The sequence below is a fragment of the Neoarius graeffei genome, chromosome 4 (assembly GCF_027579695.1).
Source record: "Neoarius graeffei isolate fNeoGra1 chromosome 4, fNeoGra1.pri, whole genome shotgun sequence".
Lineage (NCBI taxonomy): Eukaryota > Metazoa > Chordata > Actinopteri > Siluriformes > Ariidae > Neoarius > Neoarius graeffei.
In genome coordinates, this window is record NC_083572.1 from 108206918 (window position 1) to 108232267 (window position 25350).

At 45.3% G+C, this 25350-nt stretch overlaps 1 protein-coding gene across 1 annotated transcript in view; it reads right to left on the reverse strand.

The window, feature by feature from the left end:
- Positions 1-25350, reverse strand: part of negr1 (neuronal growth regulator 1) — a 625326-nt gene that overhangs the window by 121039 nt on the left and 478937 nt on the right. Inside the window, exon 7 of the mRNA XM_060920136.1 lies at positions 8617-8670. Coding sequence (XP_060776119.1) covers positions 8617-8670 — 54 coding nt within the window. The remainder of the gene's footprint in view (positions 1-8616; positions 8671-25350) is intronic.

Below are 25350 nucleotides of genomic sequence, written 5' to 3' on the forward strand. Positions count from 1 at the left end.
TGTTTTGCTGCATCTGGGCCAGGACGGCTTGCCATCATTGATGGAACAATGAATTCTGAATTATACCAGCGAATCTAAAGGAAAATGTCAGGACATCTGTCCATGAACTGAATCTCAAGAGAAGGTGGGCCATGCAGCAAGACAACGACCCCAAGCACACAAATCGTTCTACCAAAGAATGGTTAAAGAAGAATCAAGTTAACGTTTTGGAATGGCCAAGTCAAAGTCCTGACCTTAATCCAATGGAAATGTTGTGGAAGGACCTGAAGTGAGCAGTTCATGTGAGGAAACCCACCAACATCCCAGAGTTGAAGCTGTTCTGTACGGAGGAACGGGCTAAAATTCCTCCAAGCCGGTGTGCAGGACTGATCAACAGTTACTGGAAATGTTTAGTTGCAGTTATTGCTGCACAAGGGGGTTACACCAGATACTGAAAGCAAAGGTTCACATACTTTTGCCACTCACAGATATGTAATATTGGATCATTTTCCTCAATAAATAAATGACCAAGTATAATATTTTTGTCTCATTTGTTTAACTGGGTTCTCTTTATCTACTTTTAGGACTTGTGTGAAAATCTGATGATGTTTTAGGTCATATTTATGCAGAAATATAGAAAATTCTATAGGGTTCACAAACTTCCGAGCACCACTGTACATACACACTTAATGAAATGAAGTCATAACACACACACACTGGGCTGCATAGACTGGTCGACTAGCTGGGGCAGACATACACAAAGCAGGCTAAATAATAATAATAATAATAAGTTACATTTACATAGCAGAGAAGTATTCATGAAACAGAAAGGTTTTGAGATGAGATTTGAAAGGAAAGGAAGAGCAGTCACGGCGGGGTTGAGGGTGGGTCTTCCAGAGCTTGGGGGCCGTGGCGCTGAAGGACCTGCCACCCAGGGTAGACAGTCTAGTGCGAGGAACAGCAAGGAGATTATAGCTAGAGGATCTGAGAGAGCGGGATGGAGTCAGAAGATCACAGATGTAAGAAGAAGCAAGGTTATGTCGAGCTTTGAAGGTGAGTAGTAATATTTTATACTTAATAATTAAATATACTTTGTTCCTCTGAAAAGATCTGAGACTTAACGAAGCCATGAGAGAATGAAAAGTTTGATGAAGCGTACACAAGTCTGAGCAAGACCTCCGCTCAATCCTGAAGGAATTCCATCTGCAGGTATTTATTTTTGTTGCGAAATAAAACGGACATAACATTCTGTTGCAATGAATTTCTGTCGTGAACTGTACGATCTGAACGAGCGATTTTTTTTTTCCGAGCCGTGAGTTGCGCACCACTGTGCAATCAGCCTCAGCTAGTTTCAAATCAGCTCAGTGGCGGATCCTAGCTCAAAGACTCCTTTTCATTTTCAGACATGATTAAAGGAACAGTCCAAATTGAAATGTGGCGATTTTCTATGCTATGGAAAGTCCGCACTATAATGACAGGCGTACTAACACCTTCTGCGCGCTTCGGCAGCGCATTGATACGGAGCTCAGATATCAATGCGCTGCCGAAGCGCGCAGAAGGTGTTAGTACGCCTGTCATTATAGTGCGGACTTTCCATAGCATAGAAAATCGCTACGTTTCAATTTGTGTAACGGAACTTGTTTCATATCACTGGTCATATAAACCTATGTAAACAGGAAAAACGCGGAAGAGTTTGGTCGCATCTAACTACAGCCCCAAAAAATACCATTGGCCATACTGAGCCTAGCTACATTGCTAACAGGAGTGACAGCATGTCTGACTGCGTCTGACTGACTGGGAGGTTGCGCAGAGCTCGGACAGGTACGGAGCAGCTCGTCTCAATTCAGATAAGAGCATATTTCATTATGGAAGTACGGTGGACTGTTCCTTTAAGGATGGAGTTTGATATATCAAATCCTCCATTAAGCCATGGCCTAATGGTTAGAGAAGCAGCTTTGGGACCAAAAGGCCGCTGGTTTGATTCTCTGGACCAGCAGGAATGGCTGAAGTGCTCTTGAGCAAGGCACCTAACCCCCAACTGCTCCCCAGGCTGCTCTGGGTATGGTGTACATCACTCTGGATAAGAGCATCTGCTAAATGCCTGTAATGTAATGTTAAAGGAAAGACTCTCACTGAGATGTAGTCGATGGGTCTGGTGATGGACATGAGCTTCCATTTTCAGAATCAATGATTTCAGCTGAGCCACCTCAAAGAATTCTTCATACTGAAATACGGTTATACGGTGCACGGATTTGTTATTTTGCACTTTTTATTGAATTTATTTTCATTTGCTCTTCTGGCCGACAGGTGATGAGTTTATACCATCATGTGTCGTCTGGCGTCGGTCCGTCCGGCGGCGTCCACATTCTTCTCTCTCAATTCTTCACCAATTTTTATTCTTTTTGGTAGGAAGGTAGGTCTGCCTGGGCTGCATATAGCTTCTACCCAAATTTACATAATTGCAATTAATAATGAAGATATGGAGTAATTAATCAATCCCTAACGAGCAGTTTCCTACCCTAGGTAGGGGTACCTAGGGTGCATAGAACTTCTACCCAGATTTGCTTCATTACAATTATTAATGAAGTTATGGACTAATTAAGCCTTAATGTTCAACAGCAGTTCAACAAAAATCGCTTCTTCTCGGTCAATTCCTCGCCGTTTTGGATTCTTTCTGGTAAATAGGTCGGTATTCCTAGGGTGGATATCGCTTCTATATCTAGCTTGTATATAGTGTATATAGCTTGCAATATTTATTGCGCAAGGTGGCCCACTTTAGATCGTTCCTACTGGACTAGACGGGGCCGGAGTGAGCTACGTCGTCATTGACGGTCTTGTTGTGAACATTGCAGCCTAAACACGCAATAAATCTACAAACGTACTGTACATCGTCTGTGTGTGGAGTATTGTTTCTTCCAACCACCTGATTGCAAATGTAATGCCGCTTTTAAACAACAGTTCTATAAATAAGAAATTAATCTCGAGTAAGTAGCTGGGTTTCCGCAAAATTTTTGCGCAAAATAGAAGCGATATATATATTTTTTTAAATTGACAAAACACAACTGCGAATGGTCTGTGATTTCATGAAGTGATGTTATGTGATTAAAGCTGTTCATGACCGTTTCTCCACTCGCGAAAGTTTCGCGTCTCACGATAGCTCTTAGGCCCAATCCCAATTCTAATTTCTACCCCTCCCCCTCCCCCTTGGCCCTTCCCCTTGAAACTGAGCTACAAGGGATAGGGCTTGAAATTCAACCCTTACGTATTGGGATAGCCCTTCAACGATCGCATACGTCATCGCGTACCTCCGTCAGCGTTTACGTTAGCAAAACGCGACCAAATGCATCATTGGCTGCGACCAGCCGCTACAGTCAGAGTCAGAACAGAAATCTCTGCTGGCAGGGTGTGATTTGTTAACTAACACCACTGAATGGGATATCTTTGGCGCTTCGTGCACCACATCCGACAGAATGAGGTGTCAGAACACTCATGTAAACAATAAAAGCGAGAATAACAGAACAAAACGTACGCAGTCAAGCAACCGAAAACAATACTCACTCCCAAAGCTTTTTAGCAGCAGCTTGGATTTCAGAAATCGCTGCTCATTCTCAGCTCGAAAGCGAATCAAGCGGCGTGTTTCCTCTGGATAACAACTTAAAACACGTAAATAATGGAGAAAATACATTTATGACAATCTTTCGCCGCGGGAACCGCCATCTTTCTGAAATCCGCATGAAATCTCGCTGAAATCCGCATGGCATTGTGGGAAATCACTCAAACCCCTTCGTTCGGAGTCAGCTCCAGGAAAATCTCCGTTTGGAGGGGTACAGAAGCCCTACCCCTTCCCCTACCCCTCCGCGTTAACTGGGATTGGGATACCCCTACCCCTTCACGTGAACGCGCAAAATGGAGGGGAAGGGCCAAGGGGTTGGTCCAAGGGGTGAAATGGGATTCGGCCTTAGAGAGTGCTCAGTTTTTCAGGAACGTAGCATTTCCATTTCCTCCTCATATCATATCATGTGACTTAAATGCGAAAAAAGTATTTCAATTTTTAACTAGTATGAAATATTTAGCGATATTTGAAAATGTTTTCAAAATTTGTGCGCTTTTTAGCTCGCAATTTCAAATCGTGCATTAAACAGGTTAATGGAAACACGTCGAGTGACATTTCGCATACAAACGATTTGTATATTTCTGCTCACTTTGGAGCACGTCGGCTAGCTGGCTAACTCGTGCACGTTGATTTATCCATTCCTGTTAAAGCTGCTTCCGATGAAATTGACTCCACGTCTACACTACCGTTCAAAAGTTTGGGGTCACCCAGACAATTTTGTGTTGTCCATGAAAAGTCACACTTTTATTTCCCACCATAAGTTGTAAAACGAATAGAAAATATAGTCGAGACATTTTTCTGGCCATTTTGAGCATTTAATCGACCCCACAAATGTGATGCTCCAGAAACTCAATCTGCTCAAAGGAAGGTCAGTTTTATAGCTTCTCTAAAGAGCTCAACTGTTTTCAGCTGTGCTAACATGATTGTACAAGGGTTTTCTAATCATCCATTAGCCTTCTGAGGCAATGAGCAAACACATTGTACCATTAGAACACTGGAGTGAGAGTTGCTGGAAATGGGCCTCTATACACCTATGGAGATATTGCACCAAAAACCAGACATTTGCAGCTAGAATAGTCATTTACCACATTAGCAATGTATAGAGTGGATTTCTGATTAGTTTAAAGTGATCTTCATTGAAAAGAACAGTGCTTTTCTTTCAAAAATAAGGACATTTCAAAGTGACCCCAAACTTTTGAACGGTAGTGTATCTTTTCATCTTCTTCTCCGTGTGTGTGTGTATATATATGTATGTATATATGAGTGTTTAATCTATGTCTAGTTCCTATCTAGAGTGTTTATACTGTTTATATTGTTTTTTTTTTTCAATTATTCTATTTTTATTTATTGCATTGCCTGTTTGCACCGTGGGTCAGAGAGGACTGAAAATTCATCTGTGCTCTATGTCGAGCATGTATAGCATATTTGACAATAAAGTTGACTTGACTTGACGTCATCTAACAAGCTTTCATATTTAAATCTGAAGTTCAGGACATTTATCGAAAGTGTATCGATTGCATACATGTCAACCTATACGGAATGTCCGTATTTTATACGGATTTGATTCAATAAACGTAGTATACTGGCGTACAAATAAAGTTATACGGATTCTTTAAAAAAACTTCAATATTTATTTAGAGCTATAATCAATTCCCACGATGATAAAAGAGCGCATAACATTTACAAACGTACTGTACACCACAGACAGCCAGTAAAGAGTCTTATGAAATCGCGTGTTATCTTGTAGTAGCGAGACTTCGTTCCACTTCTGATCATGCACACACTGGATTGTGAGAATCCTGTCAACCGGGAAGTAACATTTTGTTTGAAACGCGTATTTCCACCTGAGCGACTTTCACTAGCGACTGAAAAGATTCTGAATGGGCACTCCGGCAAGATCAACACAGACACTTGCTGTGACATGCAGCCTCGTGAGGTATTGGTGCAGAGCGCTAAAAAAGCTGTCATGGAGTACAATTCAGAACATTAGAGTGACACTTTGTGTTTTTGTCGAACATTGGAGCTTTGTATTCATTCTGAAGGTTTATTGTTATTAATATTGAATAAAAAGTAACTGGGATATATCATTGTTAATTATCATTCAAATTTTAGGTAAATTATTTTAATTTGCATCTTATACGGATTTTATAAGGGAAATACGGATTTTGGCGGTTGGTTATACAGGTTTGATTGACCAAAGGTTGACATGTATGCGATTGCCATGTCCGCTGATGATGACTCGACTGTAATAACCGTCACAATGGGACTGGAGCTGGAAGTGGGATTTTACAAGGTGAACACAGGTCAGTAGAGTGTCACATACAGTGATATACACTCACTGGCCACTTTATTAGGAACCCCCATACATTCGCCTGTAGTTTGATGCAGTTCTGTAATCAGCCGATTTCTCGACAGCAGCATGATGCATCAGATCCCACAAATACAAATCAAGAGCTTCAGTTAATGTTCACAACGCTCAAACGTCAGAACGGGAAAAATTGTGATCTCACAGTGAAGTGTGACTTTTTTTCACTGTGGCATGGGTGTTGGTTTGAGCCAGATGAGTATGAGGTTCGAGTATTTCAGAAACTGCTGATCTCCTGGGGGTTTTCACACACAACAGTCTCTAGAGTTTACGCGGAATGGTGCGAAAAACAAAAAACATCACCGAGTGAGCGTCAGTTCTGTGGGTGGAAACAAACATCTTGTTGATGAGAGACGGTCAGAGGAAAATGGACGGATTGGAAGGATATAGTAACTCATATAATCACTCTTTACAACCGTGGTGAGCAGAAAAGCATCTCAGCATGCAACAGAAGAACACAATGGGTTCCACTCCGTGGATTCAAGAACAAGTTCTTATTAAAAGTGGCCAGTCGGTGTGTATATATTAAATATCAGCACTTTTGGAACACCGTTCGTCCAATCAGATGAGTGGACCGGAATTAACTGTTGTAGCAAAGGATTTACACCACAGCGCTGTTGAATTCTCTAATCTGATTGGTCGCTGGTGCTGATCTAACAGTCCTGCTTTCTGTCATTCAAATCCCAGGTCTAGTTTCGTTTGCTCATTCGAATACGTTATTGCAGGGGTGGGCAATTATTTTTTCCATGGGGCCACATGAGAAACAGAAAATTTAGTGGAGGGCCGGACCAAAAGGCTGAACTAAATTCTGCATAATATTAATCGTATTTCTTTATATAAAGCAGTAAATAACATTGTTTTTACAAGCTGCTAAGACTGGTAAGAAGAGTATGGGGAAAAAACGAGGTTGCCTTACAAAAAATGTCATTTATTCAATCAAATTTCCCAAAACAATGGTTAACAAAATGTCAAAACACAATAAAGACATCACAATATTGTCTTTCTACTCCAAATATCAAGCAAGATACATCATATTATAATAATGACGCCCACATTTGTAGTTTAATCGCCTCATTTGGTGTTTTCAGTTTTTCGGATCCGCCCTCCGCAAACTAAACACACGGCTTTATCTCTGACTTCAGTAAATAAATACTTAGCAGTCCATGTTTTGTTGAAAGCCCTGCATTCGGCATCTACCTTTCTTCTTTTTGCGGACATTTCGGCGGCTAAAGTCTTCCTGTGACCTGCTCGCAACAACGTCGATTCGGTGTAGGTATCAGATCTATAGATCGGCTCGGGCGCCTGCTGGTGACGTCACACGATGTGATTGGCTGGACCGTTCGAAGGATGACGTACAAGTTTGTGGTTGGTCTGGACAAATTACGGAAGTAGTTATCGCGCGATTAGGTTTCGTGGGATTTCATGTCATTTTCATGTCGCGCACATTGCGTTTTTGTTGAATAGAACTTCAAAATAAAAGCAATGCACATTCAGAAAAGAAAAAAAAAAAGAAGAAACCGGTTGTACGAATCGCTATTCAGTCCATGCAAGAGGTAAAATTAGAAAATACGTTTATTTTGTAATTTCTAATTAACCTTACGCGGGCCGGTCAGAATGAACCAAAGGGCCGGATGCGGCCCGCGGGCCGTAAAATGCCCAGGTCTGCGTTATTGTTTCTATAGTAACAGCTGCTTTCATGTCACACAAGTGAGAACAGGAACTGGTTTCATGGCTTTTCCACAACTTTAATATTAAACGTAACTCAAAATGGATAAAGTATATGGCATGTTCCTTAATATATAAGACAATGTTGATAAATTGCTGTAGTATAAGAGGAATAAAACTCATCACCTCGCCTGCTTGCTGGTTATTTTTTCTATAACATCATGCCCCATGTGTTTTATTTCATACCTAATTGCACTAATAAATCAAGATTAAAAATAATGATGTTCCTAAATCAGGTTTCGCTTCTCTCTCACTCACACACACACACACACACACACACACACACAGCGTGGCTACGTGCATGTTACACATTACTGGTATGTTGCTGTGTTGATGCTGAATGTGCTGAACAGGAAGCGTTCAGGGAAGCAATGTAACCCATCTGAGAGATTACATTATGGAACAGGCTTTCTGAGAATATCCCTCACTCACACACACACACACACCATTCCTCTCCAACATAAGATTAACACAACACTAAAAAAAAAAACAAAACACAACGGAGAATTCAGAGGCGGTGACGTCGCTCTGCTCAAAGAAAATGGCTGCGCAGACGACAAATAAATAAATGAGGCGCATCGCCGATATCCTGCCCGTCATGCAGACCGCACTAAAGCAGAGGATGAGGAGGGAAGCCAGAGAGAAGCAGTCAGCAACTTTTTAGGAGAAAGAAAAAAAAAAAAAAAGCTCTTTGGCACCAGCGCTACACACCACAGTACCATTACAGCGCAGGGCAACGGCGCGCGCCACTCAAAAACAAATCAAACCAAAGTTACTGTGAAGAAGACAACACAAAGCCGTACACCACAGCAGCTATCCCGGCCAATCAGAATACACGGGAAATGAGGGAGGAAGTGGCTGTTTTCAGTTAGTGGAGCCTTCAGAGTCCCTTACTGAGGGGGTTTTTGCGCAGCGCGATGGCTGAGATACTGACCTGGACTTGGGACAGCGCTAGTCGTGACAGCGCTAGTCGGAGGTTCAATAATCGCTACAGGAAAAAAGAAGAAGGAGAGAAGGAAGAAAAAAGAAAAGACATTCATATATTATCAGGAAAACAAGAACAAAAATAAAAAAATAAATAAAGCAAACAAAAATGAAAACAAAAAAGCATGCATGGGCTGGAGAACGTGGAGAGCGAGCGCATGAAGCTAATCCTTTTCCCTCCAAACAGAGAGATCGAATAAAAACTCACTCACGGGTTTAATGTCGAAAATGGCGTTCTATTCTGTTGGGTTTTCGTTTGTTCAGAAGGAATGAGTCTGAAATCGGATGATGATGATGGCTGAGCTCTGACAGTTCATCAGACGCTCGGGTTCAATGGCGTGAAAAATGGCTTGGCTTAATTTACACACAAATACTCCGTTTCCAGCTGAGAGACGAGCATTTAATCATCACTGAGTACTTCAACGCTCATTTCACTCAAACGCCAACACTAGCCCGGGGCGGGATCCCCACTTCCTCCAACACGCCAACGCCAGCCTAGTGCAGGATCCCCACTTCCTCTAACACGCCAGTGCCAACCTAGTGCAGGATCCCCACTTCCTCCAACACGCCAGTGCCAACCTAGTGCAGGATCCCCACTTCCTCCAACACACCAACGCCAGCCTAGTGCAGGATCCCCACTTCCTCCAACATGCCAACGCCAGCCTAGTGCAGGATCCCCACTTCCTCCAACATGCTAACGCCAGCCTGGGGCAGGATCTACACTTTCTCCAATACACCAATGCCAGCCTGGGGCAGGATTTACACTTACTCTAATACACCAACGCCAGCCTGGGGTGGGATCCTCACTTCCTCCAACATGCCAATGCTAGCCTGGGGTGGGATCCTCACTTCCTCCAACATGCCAATGCTAGCCTGGGGTGGGATCCGCACTCCTTCCAAAATGCCAATGCCAGCCTGGGGTGGGATCTGCACTTCTTCCAACATGCCAATGCCAGCCTGGGGTGGGATCCCCACTTCCTCCAACATGCCAATGCCAGCCTGGGGCGGGATCTACACTTCCTCCAATACGTCAACGCCAGCCTAGTGCAGGATCCCCACTTCCTCAAACAACAGTCCAGGGTGGGATCCCCACTTCCTCCAACACCAACCCAGGGCAGGATCCCCACTTCTTCCAACACACCAGTGCCAGCCTGGGGCGGGATCTCTACTTTCTCCACTTCCTCCAACATGACAACATCAGCCTGGAGCAGGATCTCCACTTCCTCCAACATGCCAACACCAGCCTGGGGCAGGATCTCCACTTCCTCCAACATGCCAACACCAGCCTGGGGCAGGATCTCCACTTCCTCCAACATGCCAACACCAGCCTGGGGCAGGATCTCCACTTCTTCCAACATGCCAACACCAGCCTGGGGCGGGATCTCCACTTCCTCCAACACCAGCCTGGGGCGGGATCCCCACTTCCTCCAACACCAGCCCGGGGCGGGATCCCCACTTCCTCCAACACCAGCCTGGGGCGGGATCCCCACTTCCTCCAACACACCAACACCAGCCTGGGGCAGGATCCCCACTTCCTCCAACACCAGCCCGGGGCGGGATCCCCACTTCCTCCAGCACCAGCCTGGGGCGGGATCCCCATTTCCTCCAACACACCAACACCAGCCTGGGGCGGGATCCCCACTTCCTCCAACATGCTAACATCCATCCTTCACCCTTTACCTTCCTTCCTTCTTTATCTTTCTTTCTTTCACTTATCTTTTTCTTTCTTTCTGCCCCTTATCTTTTTCTTCTGTCCTTCCTTCCCCTTATCTTTTTCTTTGTCTCTTTCTTTCTTCCTTCCCCTTAACTTTTTCTCTGTCACTTATCATTTCCTTTCTTTCTTTTTCCTTCTTTTCTGTCCCATATCTTTTACCCTCTTCCTTCCTTTTCCTTCTCCCTTCTCTTCCTTCCTGCCCCTTATTCCATCCTTCCTTCCTTCCTGCCCCTTATCTTTTACTTTCTTTCTTTTTACTTTCCATCCATTTGTGCATCCTTTCCACCTTTATTTCTTCCATCCTTTCCATGTGAACACCACCTCTATCATTCATTTTTTTTTGTTGCTTCCAATAATAAAGTATTGGCACCCTTGCCTTACCCAATTCACTCAGTATTTTTACAGCAAGCCTGCTGTGTCATGTCCTCGATACTTCAGCCTGTGAGAAATAAATCCCAGGGGGTCATTAATCATTAAATTATTGATCTTAAAATCTCAGAACATCTGATAGACTCTTAATTACACGGCTCTTGCTGTAGAACTTAGCACTTGTGTATTTCTTGTTGGTTCGGATAATAATCACCTTCACAGGAGATTTTCCCTGTAATGCTCTTTCATACAGTGTCATGTCAGGAGTTATTTTTAAATGACGCCGCTTCAACATGAAAATGAGCTTAGAGTGAAACAGTGTGTGTGTGTGTGTGTGTGTGTGTGTGTGTGTGTTATCTGACTGCTATTTTAATCAAAAGTACTGTACATGTTTTGCACACAAGCGTACAGCAGGAGTGCAGCTTCAGACTGAGTGGAATAAACACAGTCTGGAGGAATAAAAGTGAGACTGGAGCCAAAATTAGACTGGATAAAAGATGGCGTAAAACATGATTAGGGGAAGGAGGCAGTAAAAAAAAAAAAAAAAGGGTAGAGTGGAAAATTCTAGACTGCAAATAAACACCATCATAAAATGTGGTTTAAGAGATGGAGCTGGTTGTTCCTTATCGGTCTCCTGGCGCGGTGGAGGTTCCGCTGAGAACGCACCGCAATACACCGCTTTACTGAGCCATTCTGCTTTATTGATTTAAATACTTGGCTCCATTTTACGGATTTACAGCCTTAAGCTAGTTTCATAATGCAGGGGAATAATGAGGAGGTGAGTAGAACATAGTGGAGACAAAGAGATGCCGAGTTGCCAGTTTATCAGGTACAGCCACTCTGGAAGAGCGATGCACATTTCCAGTCATTTTAGAGTTGTGTTCAGTTAATGAGATTAAAGGTGCCCTTCCGCCAAAAACGTTTAATACTGGCTATTTTGAAATACCATAGTTCACTCCGAGTTGCATATGCATGCTGCATGTGAAAATGTAATTCTACTCCCATTCCCTGTATTAGCTTATGAAAGAAAACAGTCGGAAAAACGAGTGGATCAGAAAAAGCCATACGAAGTTACGTCACTTCGAAAATTAGTATTCATGGCCTCGCCCACCTTGGCTTGCGACTGCCCACGGGAAGAAAGTTCGGATTTAAGCGCGAGGACAGATAGCAGAGCCCATCTCGTCAGTAGCTCACGAAGAGGACCTACGGTAACAGCAAGCTGAAAACATGTCTGAACAAGTTCGTGCCTGTGTTATTTGTGGCAGTAACACATCAACGTTGCACGTTTGGGGAGGCTGGGACCTCCCCTGCGTGAGTTACGAGCGTTCAAAGTCGGGCTGGAGCCGCTGACAGAAGCGAAACCTAAGCGGAGTGCCGTGGCTCACCTCGGGGCGAATTACGTCCCGAGGTGCGGGGCTAGCCCGCCCTGGCAGCACTGGTTCATTGGGGAGAGGGCAGAAGTCGCTGGTTGCCAAGTTTGGGGAGGCTGGGACCTCCCCTGCCCGAGTTACGAGCGTCCAAAGTCGGGCTGGAGCCGCCAACAGAAACGAAACCTAAGTGGAGCGCCGTGGCTCGCCTCGGGGCGAATTATGTCCCGAGGCGCGGGGCTAGCCCGCCCTGGCAGTGCTGGTTCGTTGGGGAGAGGGCAGAGGTCGCTGGCTGCCAAGTTTGGGGAGGCTGGGACCTCCACTGCCCGAGTTATGAGCGTCCAAAGTCGGGCTGGAGCCGCCGACAGAAACGAAACCTAAGCAGAGCAACGTTGCAAGATAGAAGAGATGAAGAAGAAATGGTTGGAATTTATCTTTGGAACACCACCAGCGAAGTATAATGCAGCGTTAGTACTGTGTTCTGATCATTTCAACCACAGTGACTTTTCAAACTTCGGTGCCTTCAGTAGTGGTTTTGCTTCGAGGTTGTATTTAATCCCTGGATCTGTACCGTCAAGACGATCGACCACCAGCTCACAAGCTGCAAGTAAAACATGAACTTTTTGTTCGAAGGTTTCATCTCATCTCATTATCTCTAGCCGCTTTGTCCTGTTCTACAGGGTCGCAGGCAAGCTGGAGCCTATCCCAGCTGACTACGGGCGAAAGGCGGGGTACACCCTGGACAAGTCGCCAGGTCATCACAGGGCTGACACATAGACACAGACAACCATTCACACCTACGGTCAATTTAGAGTCCCCAGTTAACCTAACCTGCATGTCTTTGGACTGTGGGGGAAACCGGAGCACCCGGAGGAAACCCACGTGGACACGGGGAGAACATGCAAACTCCGCACAGAAAGGTCCTCGCCGGCCACGGGGCTCGAACCCGGACCTTCTTGCTGTGAGGCGACAGCGCTAACCACTACACCACCGTGCCGCCCTTGTTCGAAGGTTTTTGTTACAAAATAGCATGTTCATATTCTCCACGTTAGCATGCATGACATGGTCACAAGCTCGGCAGGGATGAGAGTTTTCCGCTTTTTCTGAGTAAAAAACGACCTTTTTATATTATGCCAAATCCATTGAGAATTTTTTTTATTAATTTCGGGGGGTTGGGGTATGTTCCTTCATGCTGTTCAAACTTTATTAACTCCAACGAGGTTTACACATTATTTGTAAGTCGCCATCTTTAGTCTCGTTTAAATCTCGTTGAATATGATGTAAAATTCGTGTTATCTACATTGTTATGGGTCAAAACATCGATGTCGAGACCATAATAGCCAATCAAAACAGTTTTTACAAAGACACCCACATCTGCTTGTTCTGACCCACTGGAGGTAGCGTCACAGTGCTGTTAGCCAATCAGAGGTAACACGTCTACTGATTGCTGTTAGCCAATCAGAGGTAACACATTTACATGTCGTGAATATTAATGAGTAAGAGCTGAAATCCTGTCTTTCTCCCGCCACCCACTCCTCCAGCAAACTAGGACAGCCTGAAACAGGAGAACCACAGCATTTTTTTCACCAAAACCGGCTCACTGGGCATTCATTCATACTAGAGACCACCGCACAATTAATGAATAAACCAACACTCAAATCATATCTGCTGAGGGCTGGGTCGCTTTCCCCTTTCCATCACTGAATGATATCGCACAGGGGTGTCAAACACACAACATCTCGGAACCGGAAACTCGTCTGCTAATGATTCGAATCTGACCCACCAAATCGAATTCAGAATCCGTGTTCTCAATCAAAATCAAATCGTAGACTGAGATGTTCCCTGTAGTCTCAGGAATTCCTCCTGCAAGCATCCGGTGAGACTATCAAGTCCTCAAGCTAGCAAAGAAGGCACTCGAGGAGAATAGCCTCGTTCCACCAGCTCAGGATGATAACACCCCCAACAGCTATCAAGGCAGCACTTCGCCATCAAAGCTGCAGCGCTCATGACAGCTGGACCAGCCTCCAACTCCCGGGTGGAGCAGAGATGGTGGGAGGAATGGAACTGCTCACGCACCACCTTGCACTCTCTCATTGATTTCCCCTCTGCAAAGCCCTGCTGTTACCATCTCACCCGCAAGGCGTGGACCCGCCTCAACCATCTCCGCACTGGATGGGGCAGGACCCAGTCCTTCCTCAAGACGATTGGAGCTAGTAAGGATGATGCCTGCCAGTGCGGTCGCACACAGACAATCCCCCACATCCTTCAGGAGTGCCCAGTCTTCAAGCCACCCCATGGGCCTGACGGTCTCATCAAACTGGACGTGGACACAGTCAGCTGGCTGGAGAATGTGGACATCTCAGTGTAATTCCCGAGGAAATTACACGAACGATGAAATCGCAGACATGAAATTAATTAAACAATTTTTAAAAAGATCTGTGTTATTCCACTAGGGGGCGAAACAGAGCAATACGCTCACGACCCTAAACTCAGCTACTGGCAAAAAATGTGCGAATGATATGCAATTATTTATTCATGAGCAAGTTAAAAGTCTGGCGCTCTAACCGTCTCTTTTCTCTGTATGAATTTATTTTGTTCAGAATGTGCCTTTCACATCCATGAACACCTTTAAAGGTGCATTAAATTAGATTAGTCACAATTTGTTATAATAACAGTAAAGTTGAATAAGATTCCCAATTCCCGCCCATGTACACGAAGCTCCGCCCTCAAAAGAGTGAAGAGTCCTGACTGACTGAGACTCCAACACCGGCCCGGAGTTTAAACTCCACTTCCTCCAACATTCCCAACCCATCCAATGCAAAGATATCTCTCTCTCTCTCTCTCCATTCAATCTGTCTCATACTTCTTTCCTTCACCCTTTACCTTCTGTCTTTCTTTCTCCCTTCTTTCTTTTTGGTTCTTTCACCTTACCTTCTTTCTCTCTCTCTTTCTCCCTTTACCTTCCTCCTTTCTTTTTCTTTCTTTCCTTCACCTTCTTTTTTCTTTCCTTCACCTTTTACCTTCTTTCTTTTTCTTTCTTTCTTTCTTTCACCCTTTATGTTGTTCTTTATTTATTTCTCTCATTCACCCTTTACCTTCTTTCTTTCCTTCACCCTTTACTCTTTCTTTCTTTCTTTCTTTCTTTCTTTCTTTCTTTCTTTCTTTCTTTCTTTCTTTCTTTCTTTCTTTCACCCTTTGTTCTTTCTCTCTTTCTTTCTCTCATTCACCCTTTTCTTTCTTTCTTTCTTTCTTTCTTTCACCCTTTATGTTCTTTCTTTTTCTTTCTTTCTCTCATTCACCCTTTACCTTCTTTCTTTCTCTCATTTACCCTTTACCTTCTTTCTTTCTTTTCTTCACCCTTTACCTTCTTTCTTTCTTTCTTTCTTTCTTTCTTTCTTTCTTTCTTTCTTTCTTTCTTTCTTTCACCCTTTACCTTCTTTCTTTCTTTCTTTCTTTCTTTCTTTCACCCTTTACCTTTCTTTCTTTCTTTCTTTCTTTCTTTCTTTCTTTCTTTCCTTCACTCTACCTTCTTTCTTTCTCTCTCTCATTCACCCTTAACCTTCCTTCTTTCTCTTTCACCCTTTAGGGGAATTCCCATGCTGCACTGAGAGTGAGACAGGGCGGAGCAAAGGGGTGTTGGGGCGTGTCTCTTAAACGACTGACAGGAAGCCCATTCAATCCCAAACATGCATTCCCGACTGCTATCCAATTTTCCAAACAGGTTTTCTCAGCCATGGACCACAATGATGGCTTATTTTTTTATGGTCCCCATATTTTTCCACACATTTGTAAGAAAACTGATGACTGCGTCTTTAAGAGGAGTTACTGGTCACTAAACTGAATTTTTTTTTTGTTCTGCATACTGGGTTTTGGACTGATTACTTAAAATGAGTTTGACACCCCTGGGGTAGAAGGTTGTGCTCGGTGGGCATGCTAACATGACAATTCAGTCTCCATCCACATGCATGCTAATATTTTTGGAAATATTTTATATAATATTTGCATGAAAAATGTCACAGTGCCAACGTTCCAGGCTTGTAGTACTCGAGTCCAACTCATGCCTTAATTTTAAGGACTTGCGACTTGACTTGGATTTGAGCACTGATGTCTCGGACTCGTGCATTAACTGCATTCGGACTTGCAAATTGGAGACGAGGACTCGGATGTTTTCTTTATTTTTTGTAACATGACATAATAATTGGGCATAAGATATTTATATCTACATGAATTATACTAATTTTGTGCCAGAGAATGCACATTCACCTGTTCATACGTCATGTTCAGGAACAAACTAACGTTAACGGCGCTAAAATGCCTGGAGAGACGCCCCTAGGATTGTCCGCTTTGCTTACACAGACTTCTCATGCAGTGGGGAAAAAATGCACTGCTATGTGTTCCATATGTAGAAGAACTATCGAGGAGACGACGGGGACGACCTCGAACTTCAATCATCGTTTGGTAAGACTCCACCCAGAGAAGGAAGTGACACACTATATTCATTGCTCTGTTGATAGTGGGTGGGGCTTGCTGAGTGATGTACTAGCTAGTGTTAACCCTCTCTCATGTTATTTGCCCTATTGATAGTGGGCGGGGCTTGCTGAGCGATGAACAAGCTTTTTATCTGTAGTTTATTAACTAAAATGGGGCAGTCGAGCAGGAACGTTAGTCCGACACAGTAGCAGAGACGCTTTCACATAAAGGCAGCGACAGACACCGTCAAACGGTGTGGGTGGAGTCTTGTTCTCGGACTCAATAGTGGACTCGACTCGGACTCGACTGATATTCGTTTCACTGTTCCTGAATCTATTGCAAACGGAGATCTCGGATAAAACCCTCATTATCAGTCCACACATATGAACTGGAGATGATGCCAATCTGATACCCAGGATCAGTATCGGACCAATGTCAACAAAAAATTGTGAATCTGATATCAGAGTAAAAACAAAACAACAAAGTCGACCCAGTCCTGTACAAATGACATGGGGATTTTTTTTTTAATGTTTGATTGTATTTTTGTTAGGATTAATTATATTTATCCACATGTGTGACGGAATTAAAGAAGCTATCATTTTTTTTTTAGATAAAGTGGTTACTGAAGATGAAGGAATAAATGAAAGAATTTTCAGCCGTGCTGGTGTTTTTTCCCCTTACTCTTTGCTTTCTCTCCTGCTCAATACACATCTCTCAATGTTACTCTTAAAGTGAACAATTTATGACTTTCTATCACCACCTAACTGGTTGGTGTGTTCACGTGAGCTTTTTTTTATTTGGGAATTATTTTGAAAACCGAGATGCAAAAATATCCATATACATGTGGACAGGCCTCAGTGTATACACACACACACACACACACACACACACACACTATTAATACAGATTCGCCAATAAAGCGGGTCACATTGTGAAGCATCATAAACCAGGCTACATTGTATTCTATAATAGCAGCTCGATGTGTATGCGGATGATCTGTTTGCATGCGCATAAAATAGCAAAACACATTACACAGCACAGAATTGCATCTCATCTGGAAATAACATCACATTTTTTTCCCACAGCGAGCAGAAAGCTGAAAATTGTACTGCTCCCACACAATTCATGGAGGCAAAAATTGCCAAGATAAGAGAGGAGTCTTTTCTTCTATGTGCTGGTAAATTATTTGAAGAATACTGTATTAGAATATGACAAAAGTAGTGCAGAGAGTGCAAGTAGTGTATAGAGTGTGTGAAGTGCAAGTAGTGTGTAGAGTATCAAGAGTGCAAGTAGGGTTTGGAGTGCGTAGAGTGTGGATAGTGTGTAGAGTTTGCAGAGTACAAGTAGTGCGTAGCGTGCAGGTAGTGTGTAGAGTGTGGGTAGCATGCGTAGAATGCAGTTAGTCTGTAGTGTGTGTAGAATGTGGGTAGTGTGTAGACTGCAGGTAGTGTGTAGAGTTCACAGAGTGCGAGTAGTGTGTAGATTGTGGGTAGTGCATAGAGTGTGGGTAATGCATGGAGTGTGTAGAATGTGGGTAGTGTGTAAAGTGTGGGGAGTGTGAAGACTTCATAGAGTGCAAGTAATGTGTAGAGTGTGGATAGTGCATAGAGTGCGGATAGTGTGTGGAGTACATAGAACACAGGTAGTCTGTAGAGTAGGTAGAATACAGGTAGTCTGTAGAGTGCGGAAAGTGCATAGAGTGTGAGTTGTGTGTAGCATGAGGGTAGTGCAGAGAATAGAGTACAGAGCAAGAGCAGTGTGTCAAGTGCAGAGATTGCTGTCGATTGAGGGTAGTGCATAGAAAGTGGTAGAGTGAGGGTAGTGCAGAGACTGCAGTAGAGTGTGGATAGTGCATAGAGAGCAGAAAGTGTGGTAGAGCAAAGGTAGTGCAGACAACAGAGTGCAGAGTGAGGGTAGTGCGTAGAATTCAGAGAGTGCAGTAGAGTGAGAGCAGTGCGTAGAGTTTAGAGTGCAGTAGAGTGAGGGTAGTGCAGTAGAGTTCAGACAGGGCAGTAGAGTGAGGGTAGTGTGGTAGAGTTCGGACAAGGCAGTAGAGTGAGGGTAGTGCAGTAGAGTGCGTGAGAGTGACAGCAGTGCAGTAGAGTTCAGAGAGTGTGGAAGAGTGAGGGTAGTGTGGTAGAGTGAAAGTAGCGTGTAGAGTTCAGAGAGTGTGGCAGAGTGAAGGTAGTGTGTAGAGTTCAGAGAATGCGGTAGAGTGAGGATAGTGTGGTAGAGTTCAGAGAGTGGAGTAGAGTTTAGAGTGCAGTAGAGTGAGAGTAGTGCGGAGAATTTAGAGTGCAGTAGAGTGAGGGTAGTGCAGTAGAGTTCAGACAGGGCAGTAGAGTCAGGGTAGTGCATGGACATCAGAGAGTGTGGTACAGTGAGGGTAGTATGGTAGAGTTCCGACAGGGCAGTAAGGTGACGATAGTACAGTAGAGTGTGTTAGAGTGACAGTGCAGTAGAGTTCAGAGAGGGAAGTAGAGTGAGGGTAATGCGTGGAGCTCAGAGAGTGTGGTACAGTGAGGGTAGTGCGGTAGAGTTCGGACAGGGCAGTAGAGTGACAGTAGTGCAGTAGAGTGAGGGTAATGTGTAGAATTCAGGGCGTGCGGTAGACTGAGGGTAGTGTGCAGAGTTCAGGGAGTGCAGTAGAGTGAGGGCAGTGTGTAGAATTTAGACAGTGCAGTGAAGTGAGGGTAGTGTGTAGAGTTCAGAGAGTGCAGTGGAGTGAGGGTAGTGCAGTAGAGTGAAAGTAATGTGTAGAGTTCAGAGAGTGTTGCAGAGTGAAGGTAGTGTGTAGAGTACAGAGAATGTGGTAGAGTGAGGGTAGTGTGTAGAGTTCAGAGGGTGTGGTAGAGTGAAGGGAGTGCGGTAGAGTTCAGAGAATGTGGTAGAGTGAGGGTAGTGTGTAGAGTTCAGAGATTGCAGTAGAGTGAAGGTAGTGCGGTACAGTGAGGGTAGTGTGTAGAGTTCAGGGAGTGTGGTATAGTGAGGGCAGTGTGGTACAGTGAGAGTAGGGTGGTAGAGTACAGGGAGTGCGGTAGAGTGAGGGTAGTGCGGTAGAGTTCAGAGAATGTGGTACAGTGAGGGTAGTGTGGTAGAGTTCAGGGAATGCGGTAGAGTTCAGGGAGTGCAGTAGAGTGAGTGTAGTGCAGTAGAGTGAGGGTAGAGTGGGAGAGTGAGGGTAGTGCAGTAGAGTTCAGGGATTATGGTAGAGAGAGGGTAGTGCGGTAGAGTTCAAAGAATGTGGTAGAGTGAGGGTAATGCGGTAGAGTATAGAGAATGTGGTACAGTGAGGGTAGTGTGGTAGAGTTCAGAGAATGTGGTCGAGTGAGGGGAGTGCAGTAGAGTTCAGAGAATGTGGTAGAGTGAGGGGAGTGCAGTAGAGTTCAGAGAATGTGGTAGAGTGAGGGTAGTGCGGTAGAGTTCAGAGAATGTGGTAGAGTGAGGGTAGTGTGGTAGAGTTCAGAGAATGTGGTAGAGTGAGGGTAGTGCGGTAGAGTTCAGAGAATGTGGTAGAGTGAGGGTAGTGCAGTAAAGTGAGGGTAGTACAGTAAAGTGAGGGTAGTGCGGTAGAGTTCAGAGAATATGGTAGAGTGAGGGTAGTGCAGTAAAGTGAGGGTAGTGCGGTAGAGTTCAGAGAATGTGGTAGAGTGAGGGTAATGCGGTAGAGTATAGAGAATGTGGTATAGTGAGGGTAGTGTGGTAGAGTTCACAGAGTGCGGTAGAGGTCAGGGAGTGCAGTAGAGTGGTAGAGTGAGGGTAGAGTGGGAGAGTGAGGGGAGTGCGGTAGAGTCCAGAGAATGTGGTAGAGTGAGGGTAGTGCGGTTGAGTGAGGGTAGTGCGGCGGTAGAGTTCAGAGAATGTAGTAGAGTGAGGGTAGTGTGGTAGAGTTCAGAGAATGTGGTAGACTGAGGGTAGTGTGGTAGAGTGAGGGAAGTGCGGTAGAGTTCAGAGAATGTGGTAGAGTGAGGGTAGTGCAGTAGAGTGAGGGTAGTGTGGTAGAGTTCAGAGAATGTGGTAGAGTGAGGGTAGTGTGGTAGAGTTCAGAGAATGTGGTAGAATGAGGGTAGTGCAGTAGAGTGAGGGTAGTGCGGTAGAGTGAGGGTAGTGCAGTAGAGTTCAGAGAATGTGGTAGAGTGAGGGTAGTGCGGTAGAGTGAGGGTAGTGCAGTAGAGTGAAGGTAGTGCAGTAGAGTTTAGAGAATGTGGTAGAGTGAGGGTAGTACAGTAGAGTGAGGGTAGTGCGGTAGAGTTCAGAACATGTGGTAGAGGGAGGGTAGTGCGGTAGAGTGAGGGTAGGGCAGAGGAGTGAGGGTAGTGCAGTAGAGTGAGGGTAGGGCAGAAGAGTGAGTGTAGTGCAGTAGAGTTCAGAGAATGTGGTAGAGTGAGGGTAGTGCGGTAGAGTTCAGAGAATGTGGTAGAGTGAGGGGAGTGCAGTAGAGTTCAGAGAATGTGGTAGAGTGAGGGTAGTGCAGTAGAGTTTAGAGAATGTGGTAGAGTGAGGGGAGTGCAGTAGAGTTCAGAGAATGTGGTAGAGTGAGGAGAGTGCAGTAGAGTTCAGAGAATGTGGTAGAGTGAGGGGAGTGCAGTAGAGTTCAGAGAATGTGGTAGAGTGAGGGTAGTGCGGTAGAGTTCAGAGAATGTGGTAGAGTGAGGGTAGTGCGGTAGAGTTCAGAGAATGTGGTAGAGTGAGGGGAGTGCAGTAGAGTGAGGGTAGTGCAGTAAAGTGAGGGTAGTGCAGTAGAGTTCAGAGAATGTGGTAGAGTAAGAGTAGTGCGGTAGAGTTCAGAGAATGTGGTAGAGTGAGGGGAGTGCAGTAGAGTGAGGGTAGTGCAGTAAAGTGAGGGTAGTGCAGTAGAGTTCAGAGAATGTGGTAGAGTGAGGGGAGTGCAGTAGAGTGAGGGTAGTGCGGTAAAGTGAGGGTAGTGCAGCAGAGTTCAGAGAATGTGGTAGAGTGAGGGGAGTGCAGTAGAGTGAGGGTAGTGCAGTAGAGTGAGGGTAGTGCAGTCGAGTTCAGACAATGTGGTAGAGTGAGGGGAATGCGGTAGAGTTCAGAGAATGTGGTAGAGTGAGGGTAGTGCGGTAGAGTTCAGAGAATGTGGTAGAGTGAGGGTAGTGCGGTAGAGTTCAGAGAATGTGGTAGAGTGAGGGTAGTGCGGTAGAGTTCAGAGAATGTGGTAGAGTGAGGGTAGTGCGGTAGAGTTCAGAGAATGTGGTAGAGTGAGGGTAGTGCGGTAGAGTTCAGAGAATGTGGTAGAGTGAGGGTAGTGCGGTAGAGTTCAGAGAATGTGGTAGAGTGAGGGTAGTGCGGTAGAGTTCAGAGAATGTGGTAGAGTGAGGGTAGTGCGGTAGAGTTCAGAGAATGTGGTAGAGTGAGGGTAGTGCGGTAGAGTTCAGAGAATGTGGTAGAGTGAGGGTAGTGCGGTAGAGTTCAGAGAATGTGGTAGAGTGAGGGTAGTGCAGTAGAGTTCAGAGAATGTGGTAGAGTGAGGGTAGTGCGGTAGAGTTCAGAGAATGTGGTAGAGTGAGGGTAGTGCGGTAGAGTTCAGAGAATGTGGTAGAGTGAGGGTAGTGCAGTAGAGTGAGGGTAGTGCAGTAAAGTGAGGGTAGTGCAGTAGAGTTCAGAGAATGTGGTAGAGTGAGGGTAGTGCAGTAGAGTTCAGAGAATGTGGTAGAGTGAGGGGAGTGCAGTAGAGTGAGGGTAGTGCGGTAGAGTGAGGGTAGTGCGGTAGAGTGAGGGTAGTGCAGTAGAGTTCAGAGAATGTGGTAGAGTGAGGGTAGTGCGGTAGAGTGAGGGGAGTGCAGTAGAGTGAGGGTAGTGCGGTAGAGTTCAGAGAATGTGGTAGAGTGAGGGTAGTGCGGTAGAGTGAGGGGAGTGCAGTAGAGTGAGGGTAGTGCGGTAGAGTGAGGGTAGTGCAGTAGAGTGAGGGTAGTGCGGTAGAGTGAGGGTAGTGCAGTAGAGTTCAGAGAACGTGGTAGAGTGAGGGTAGTGCGGTAGAGTGAGGGTAGTGCAGTAGAGTGAAGGTAGTGCAGTACAGTGAGGGTAGTGCAGTAGATTGAAGGTAGTGCAGTACAGTGAGGGGAGTGCAGTAGAGTTCAGAGAATGTGGTAGAGTGAGGGTAGTGCGGTAGAGTTCAGAGAATGTGGTAGAGTGAGGGTAGTGCGGTAGAGTTCAGAGAATGTGGTAGAGTGAGGGTAGTGCAGTAGAGTGAGGGTAGTGCAGTAGAGTTCAGAGAATGTGGTAGAGTGAGGGTAGTGCGGTAGAGTTCAGAGAATGTGGTAGAGTGAGGGTAGTGCGGTAGAGTTCAGAGAATGTGGTAGAGTGAGGGTAGTGCAGTAGAGTGAGGGTAGTGCAGTAAAGTGAGGGTAGTGCAGTAGAGTTCAGAGAATGTGGTAGAGTGAGGGTAGTGCAGTAGAGTTCAGAGAATGTGGTAGAGTGAGGGGAGTGCAGTAGAGTTCAGAGAATGTGGTAGAGTGAGGGGAGTGCAGTAGAGTGAGGGTAGTGCGGTAGAGTGAGGGTAGTGCGGTAGAGTGAGGGTAGTGCAGTAGAGTTCAGAGAATGTGGTAGAGTGAGGGTAGTGCGGTAGAGTGAGGGGAGTGCAGTAGAGTGAGGGTAGTGCGGTAGAGTGAGGGTAGTGCAGTAGAGTTCAGAGAATGTGGTAGAGTGAGGGTAGTGCGGTAGAGTGAGGGGAGTGCAGTAGAGTGAGGGTAGTGCGGTAGAGTGAGGGTAGTGCAGTAGAGTGAGGGGAGTGCAGTAGAGTGAGGGTAGTGCGGTAGAGTGAGGGGAGTGCAGTAGAGTGAGGGTAGTGCGGTAGAGTGAGGGTAGTGCAGTGGAGTGAGGGTAGTGCGGTAGAGTTCAGAGAATGTGGTAGAGTGAGGGTAGTGCGGTAGAGTGAGGGTAGTGCAGTAGAGTGAAGGTAGTGCAGTACAGTGAGGGTAGTGCAGTAGAGTTCAGAGAATGTGGTAGAGTGAGGGTAGTGCGGTAGAGTTCAGAGAATGTGGTAGAGTGAGGGTAGTGCGGTAGAGTTCAGAGAATGTGGTAGAGTGAGGGTAGTGCGGTAGAGTTCAGAGAATGTGGTAGAGTGAGGGTAGTGCAGTAGAGTGAGGGTAGTGCAGTAGAGTTCAGAGAATGTGGTAGAGTGAGGGTAGTACAGTAGAGTTCAGAGAATGTGGTAGAGTGAGGGGAGTGCAGTAGAGTGAGGGGAGTGCAGTACAGTGAGGGTAGTGCAGTAGAGTTTAGAGAATGTGGTAGAGTGAGGGTAGTACAGTAGAGTGAGGGTAGTGCAGTAGAGTTCAGAGAATGTGGTAGAGTGAGGGTAGTGCGGTAGAGTGAGGGTAGTGCAGTAGAGTGAAGGTAGTGCAGTACAGTGAGGGTAGTGCAGTAGAGTGAGGGTAGTGCAGTAGAGTGAGGGGAGTGCAGTAGAGTGAGGGGAGTGCAGTAGAGTTCAGAGAATGTGGTAGAGTGAGGGTAGTGCAGTAGAGTGAGGGTAGTGCAGTAGAGTGAGGGTAGTGCAGTAGAGTGAGGGTAGTGCAGTAGAGTGAGGGTAGTGCAGTAGAGTGAGGGGAGTGCGGTAGAGTTCAGGGAGTGCAGTAGATTGAAGGTAGTGTATTTGTTCTGTTTAAAGAATGATGGCGTCTTAATGCAGCCTGTGTAATTGTGCAGGTCACGTATGTGGAGTCATTTGTGAGAGTAATTCCTGCTAATAATTAGAAACACAATGGAAAGCACTAATTGTGATGTGTTTGTCTTGATCCTTGTTTTGTAGCTTTTATCTCTTCAGTAAAAGCCTCGCTCTCTTCTGGTTCTCTTCTATCGCTCTGCCTCGTTAACGCTGGCCACCAGGTGTTTATAACCCAAACTGGGAGAAAAACGTCTCGGCACAGCACACTGCCTCATTTTCAGGTGGTCCAGTCCCCTGTCAGCTGTCGTGTCTTCGCTGGAGTTCCAGTCAATGAAACTCAGCCTTCAAAGCAGCACCACATCAAAACCACTGTGCTGCAATATGAGAAAGAATCAATGAGAGAAACGAGTGTCTGTCGGCCCGCTGTTCATCATCTCTGTCTGAGTGAGAGTGTCTGAAACCACAACACATCAACAATCTACAACACACCAACACATCTACAGCCCTGTTTCCTCATCACATCCCCACTCAGTAGAGTAGAAAAGAGCAGCTTCACATGAGATGAGCAGAAAAGGGGGGGGGGGGGGTGTCAAGGAAGGAAGGAAGGAAGGAAAAAAGGATTAAAGAAAATAAGAAAGAAGGAAAGATAAAGGGCAAAGATAAAGGAGGGAGCAGGTACGGAAGGAAGGAGGCTGGATGGATGGATAGATAGACAGACTAAACTAAAATAAAATAGTGAATATTCTGAACACACAGCAATTGTGCTGAATATGAATTGAAATCAGGTTTATGAAGCTCTGACTGAATTATGAATCCTTTCATCCAGCACGCAGATCTGAACTGTTGGGACATAAATGGTGTGCAATCAGGACTTGGCAGCTCTCTTTTATGAGTAACGGCGTGCTGGAGGGTGGAAAAGGCAGCTGAGTGCAGCTGAGTGCAGTCAGGGCCAATCGGATGCGTGATTGATGTGGAAACAGGAATAGAAACAGGGGCGGAGCTCGCGGGGGTAAGATAGATGCGATGTGCCATAGCGTTATTCAGAGTACGAGTGACCCCTCTGCACAAAAATGACATTCATATGAATAAATTCACATCGCAGCTGTTCGATTTCAGCGTCTATTTCATCGTTCCTTTTCACGT